The sequence below is a fragment of the Anomaloglossus baeobatrachus genome, chromosome 4 (assembly GCF_048569485.1).
Source record: "Anomaloglossus baeobatrachus isolate aAnoBae1 chromosome 4, aAnoBae1.hap1, whole genome shotgun sequence".
Lineage (NCBI taxonomy): Eukaryota > Metazoa > Chordata > Amphibia > Anura > Aromobatidae > Anomaloglossus > Anomaloglossus baeobatrachus.
The window spans coordinates 303,745,095-303,751,509 of record NC_134356.1 but is presented as its reverse complement, the minus strand read 5'-3'; the positions used below and the strand labels follow the sequence as shown (position 1 = coordinate 303,751,509).

The 6,415-nt window shown below is 37.1% G+C and overlaps 1 protein-coding gene across 1 annotated transcript; it reads right to left on the bottom strand.

Moving 5' to 3' along the window:
• Nucleotides 1-2,366: 2,366 nt before the first annotated feature.
• AMIGO2 (adhesion molecule with Ig like domain 2) lies at nt 2,367-6,135 on the bottom strand. The gene is made up of 2 exons (XM_075342488.1): nt 5,888-6,135; nt 2,367-5,655 (listed from the first exon to the last, which is right to left on the bottom strand). Exon 2 carries the CDS (start codon nt 5,534-5,536, stop codon nt 3,974-3,976), a length of 1,563 nt encoding a protein of 520 aa, XP_075198603.1. The 5' UTR covers nt 5,537-5,655; nt 5,888-6,135; the 3' UTR covers nt 2,367-3,973.
• Nucleotides 6,136-6,415: the final 280 nt, after the last annotated feature.

Sequence of the window (6,415 nt, the reverse complement as noted above, 5' to 3'; positions counted from 1 at the left end):
ATCAGCTGTGCTAATGTAGACAGCACAACCATCGAGCTCAGTTATTGTATACAAACAGAGATGCATGCTGACTACATGACATCACCAGCCAAACACCAACACCCGGATGGCAGTGGGAAGCCATTGCCAGAACAAAAAAGGTGAGAACCCACTCTGTCATTTTATATATTTTATACCATTTGGATTCCACTTTACTGAAAATGGAAAACCCTTTTAACTTTATTCCACAAATTTAGACCTCAAGAAATGTTGTAATTAAACCCCTTTTCTGTATTTTTTTACTTGGATGTTATCAACCCCTTTAATACAGTAGATCCCAATGAATGCTACCATTAGTCCATTTATTACCATACCAGGAATATTTGTTGCAGGAGGGATGTACAGTATATCACAAAACTGAATACACCCCTCACATTTTTGTAAATATTTTATATCTTTTCATGGGACATCACTGAAGATATGACACTTTCATACAATGTAAAGTAGTAACTTGTATAACAGTGTAAATTTTGTGTGTGTTCTAAATAACTCAAAACACAGCCCTTAATGTCAAAACCATTGGCAACAAAGTTGAATACTCTCCTGAGTGAAAATGGCCAAATTGTGCCAAAAGTGTCAATATTTTGTGTGACCGTAATTGTTTTGATGCACTGCCTTTCTTGTGCACAACAACATCACAGAACTGGTGGATGTTAGAGACCTTGTACTTCTCCACTTTTCATTTGAGGATGTCCCACAGATGCTCAATAGGGTTTGGGTCTGGAGATATGCTTGGCCAGTCCCGCACCTTTACCCTCATTTTCTTTTGCAAGGCAGTGGTTGTCTCGGAGGTGTGTTTGGGGGTCGTTATCATGTTCGAATACTGCCCTGTTTCCGAAGGGAGGGGATCATGCAGTGCTTTGGTATGTCACAGCACTCATGCAGCTCCAAACTATGGCAGTTCTACTACTTCTTACAGCTTAGATGATCTTCATGTAGAGAAATAATTTATTTTTTCAGATCCTCAGAGAATTCTTTGCCATGATGCGCCATGTTGAATTTCCAGTGACAGTATGAGAAAGTGTGTGAGTGATAACACCAAATACACATCTCCTCCCCATTCACACCTGAGACCTTGTAAAATTAATGAGTCATATGATACCTGGGAAGCAAAATGGATAATTAGGCGCAATTTGGCCATTATCACTTAGGGGTGCACCCACTGTGACTGCCAGCAATATTAATACATGTGTGTTGAGTTATTTAGAGAGCACACCAAATTTACACCGTTATGCAAGCTGTACACTGACTACTTTACATTGTATCAAAGTGTCATAATATCTTCAGTGTTGTCCCATGAAAAGATTTAATAAAATATTTACAAAAATGTGAGGGGTGCACTCACTTTTGAGATATACTGTAGTAAACTAAGGCCCACATGCTGTTTTTGCACAGGTTCCTTCAGCTTTGTGTCCACACCTGAAAAATGGCTTATAATTTAGTCAAGGTATAATAATGATGCGGCTCTCTGCCACACCATTCAGAATCTGGTGAATACGTTTCATATATGCAACATACCTGAGGTTTTGAGTATATAGCTAGATGAATGATTTTATCAATTATTCAAAACCATATTTGTGATTTTTGATAGAAGTGATGACATACACCATCTGGTTTAAAAACACAACAATGTTTGCAGTCAAATATCTGCTTTTGCTTGGTACTTCTTGGTGTCTTGATCTGTTGTGAGCTATCTGCTTGAATGAGGTATATGCTCTGTATCAGGGATGGACATATCATTGGTGCAGCCCAAGCACAGGGGCCCAAGATGTAATAGGGCCCATTTCTACCCCCAAAGAAGGTGGAAGTATGTATTATGATGAGCTATTGGACTGCAAAGAGCCATATATTATGCTTGCACAGGGGCCCTTTTCTGTCTGTGTCCGCTTGTGCCCCTGTATAATGACCCATCTGCTGCTGTTACCTGAGATTTCTGGGTAGCACACATGAGACATAATAACAATATAAAGATGACTACTGATGTCCTGTAACCTTATTACCAAGAAACAGAACAGCAGAATATTGAAATTCAAAAGCAATAAAATGTTGTAATGAAGATAATAGCCTTTTTATGATACAATTAACTGATGACAAGATGATCATTGTTTTATTTTTCAAGTAAGGGCAAAGGAAAATGGAATTATAAATATTAACACTTGTTTAGCAAAAATCAACACAATGAAACATAAAGTGTTAATAATAGTACAATAATATACTGTACTCCCTTTCATAGCAGTTACCTTGAGAAGGAGATTATGTATTTCTAGAGTAATGAAGAACAAGAAAGCAGGACTTTGTGCTGTCATTCTATTAAAGCCCAAGGGTGGAATGCAAATTGTATGGCCAGCAAGTATGGAAAAATATATGATGTCCTCAATTCTGGGCAAATGCTTATAGTATTGCACATTAATAATACATGTTGAAAAAAAATATTTAATAAGCACAATGTGAAATAATTCAGCCAATCTTTTATTTTCTAGCATGTTAGTATGCTAAACAGAAATGATAACCCCCTTCAACATTAAAAATGTTTTATATTATGATGTTGCCTCAAACATACACCACTCTACCAATTATTGTCAAAGAACAATACAAGATAAAAACATACAAAGTCCTTCAGGTTGAAAAATACACGTTATATGAAGGCAAAATACACATTATCTTAGTAGAACATGTTATAATAAGGGGGTACACTATATTATATGTAATAAATGCCTTCTTAATAGGACAACATGATGACCCAATATCATTAAATTAGCTGTATGGCTATTACATTGCTGCTAGTACAGTATTTCATTAAAGCTATTCAATAGTTGATAGATATATATCCAAGGCAGATACTAACCATCTACCAAACACTAAACTCAATCTAAGCTGTTACACTGTTATTAAAGGTAGATCCCCTATCTAAATAATTATCCGCAATCTTCTTAGCTAAATTAAATTGAGATTTACAAGCGATTTACTTGCTTCCAGATATTTGGTTAATCTGTAATAACTAGTGCAAAATATAGCTGTGAGCAATAAAAGATGTTACGACAACAAACATATTCCAATAAGTCTGTAAACAATATTATGTAATAAAGCCAACATCAATTGCAAATTCATTCGTCACGGTCTAAATATCAGCTTTGCCCGATTAAGGGATATTCCAGTCTACTCGAGATTATTAACTCTTGTAAGTGAACATCTGCAGATGTAATCAGATGCGAGAGAAGAAGTCCTATTTGGATGATATTCTGCCTGTGTTAACATTTAGCTTTAGATAATCGCTTTGCACAGCAAAGGCTTTTTTTATTTTTTTATTAATTAATTCCTTCTATTGCTAAAATAGAAAAAATAAAAATAATTAAAACATTATCCTTAGGAAATGATTTATCATAAATAAACCACACTGGATACTTTAGCTCTGACCATAAATATTAGTAAATAAATGAGTTTTGTCTTTGAAGTAAAGTTGGGTTCATTTATTAAAATAGCGGAAATGTCCATATATTTTCACTAAATAAGGAAGAATAGGAATGAAATTCCCTAAATATGACAGTTATATGTCGCTACATTAAACCCAACACCCATCTGTTCTAATACAATCAAAGACTGAATTCAGGTGAATGGTCCAGGTAACATCTCCAATTGCAATTCTCACAAATGAAATTGTCTCACAATGAATCTCAGAGCTAAATAATACAACTGGTCTTCCTAAAACAGAAGAATCCCTGGTAAAAAAACAAAAAATCAGGTAGGTATAGAGATAAACATAGTAAATGTAATTCCTGAATCAAACGTCTTCTGTGCTTGTAGCTAGTGAAATATCGAACTGTACATTCATTTTCCATATTAGATATTTGGCTTAGGAAGGCATCAGTTTCTGTAAGATGTAAGTTAGCCAGGAGTCACTGTTATTATGTAAAATCTGAAGACTAAGTGAAATAGTTCAAGAGAATTGTTGAACTGGTGCGATAAAAGGAGCATCTGAGAAGACAGAGTTGACGGAGTCTGAGTCAGACTTTGGTCTGCTATTCTTTAAGATGCTTTCTGCTGTCAAATTTTCATTGGGTATCAGTCGGACTTTCCCATTTTGGCCTTGCTTGGTTTCTTTGACCGGCTCCAGGAATACTACCCGTTTTCCTGTGCTCGATTTTCTTTCGCCCTCAGTCTCATGTGAAGGTGTAGCACTTAAAATGGAGGAGTGAGCACTATTTTGGTTCTGTTTTTTTCTATTTTTCCTAGATTTACACCAGCATCTACAGGGGGTGAGATAAAGGTAGAGAAGGACTAAAATGATACTGACAACACATGCAGCAAGGGTAGTGAAGGCCGTGTTGAATGCCTCATGTGAATGAGACTTTTGACTTGTAAAATTGCCGACTGTTATTCTAATATCTATGGTTTCGTTAACAAGTTTGTTGATTGCCGTGCAGGAATAAACACCCGAATCTAATATTTGTGCCTCTTCAATTTCTAGACTTCCATTAAAAAAGACACGAAAATGGTCAATCTTATTTTCTGGTTCGAGCTTTAAGTCCTCTGGGCTTCTCCAAATAAACTGTGTATCTTTGTCTACGATTTTGCTGTCACAATGTACCACCAGCCTTTCTCCAACCTGAACCTCATACAACAGGCCAAACGCATGAAAGGTCTCGTTCACAGTACTTTCGGAACAGTTGAGGAAGTTCTCTTGAATGAGATACAGTTTTTTCGATTCAGATGGTGATTTGCAGGTATAATAACTTTTGAAATCCACGACTGGAGAGAAGTGTCTACGATACCAAAAGTTTAACATTGTGCTCAAATGGCAGTCGCATAAAAATGGATTCTCATAAAGGAAAATTCCACTAAGCTGCCTCGCTGAAATTAAACTTAACTCCTGGACAGGCACTGACTGCAAGTGATTATGAGAAATGTCCAATAACACAAGTTCTGACAGTTTATTTCTGCCATTGTACACATCCATTGGAAAATGTGCCAGCGCGTTATAACTGAGATACAATTTCTGCAGTTTATGGAGTCCTCCAAATGCCCCAGAATCAACGTTGCTTAACTGATTGTTGTACAGCAGGAGCTCCTCTAGCATCTTAAGTTCTTGGAAAACAGGATTGGTTAGGGTCCTTAGATTATTTGATGATAAATCAAGATGTCTTACATTTCTTAATGTGGAGAAACTGCCACTAGAAATGCTGCTAATGGTGTTATGATTTAATATTAAAGTGTGCAACTTATCAAACAGGACCGGAAACCAGTCTGGGTCCAGGAATCCTATTTTATTGTAGCTTAGATCTAGTTTTCTGATAAACTTGAAGATTGTCCTAGGCACCATAGATAAGTTCCTATTAGTGCAGCTTACCATATCGCTGGCACAGATGCAGGCTGGTGGACACACCCCAGGAGCACCACCAACAAAGCTGACGATGAGAAGCACAAACACATAGGCAATGCTTTTCCATTTTGTGTAGACGTTTGCAAGCTCCATGGACAAAGATGAATCAAAGAAAGGCATTATGGCTCTTTCTCAGCCAATACTTTTCTACTGCCACAAATCATGTATTCAGTCTTGAAGAGATCTTAGGAGAACATGATACATCAACTCTAAATCTTGTAGCAGTATTCACACTGGCACTGAAAATTAAACAAACTGTATTTAGTATATGAAACTAAAGCAACTCCAGAAAAATGACATTAATCATTCAGAAAACCTCCGCAATGTTTTTGAAATTTGACTGCTATGTATTCTGAAAGTTCACAAAACATATCAAGTCGTGAAACAAATCCACATATTTTGTATCTGCTTTGAGAAATTAAGACTCTATTTACACAATGTAATGTAAAGGGAGATGTAAAATATTGTTACCTGCTTTTTACAGCATTTTCTAGCTGATTTCTGTACATAGGAGTCCTGGTCTGTGACCATTCCTCTTTGTGTTCATTGCTTGCGGTGGTTTATGTCGATAGCGGAGAAGTTTTAAAGAAAGCAGAAGCAGAAAGCAGAAGAGAAGCAGGTTGTGTGCTGTGTGCGATATTATCCCAACTGATGAAGGCTGCTTGCCTTGAAGAGGCAGGCGTATTTGTGAGCTGAGCCTGCCCAGCCTCTGTTCACCTGTGTACTGTGATTGGCTGCAGCCAGCATGGAGAAATATACAAAGCTCACTGATGAGGGCACAGACAAACAGATGCTGCTGCCTGTGTCTACAAGCATTGCCACCCATCCCCCTCCCACCACCTATGTTGTTCTCTGTATCCCACTCTCTTTGATTCTCTTCCTTTAGTATGTTTGCAGTTGTGAATAAATTCCTTTTTAGACTTACCCTAGGGATGTATTGTTCAGACTTCAATCCTGCCAAGCGTGAAGAGCTTCGTTGCTATAACTCAAAGGGAATAG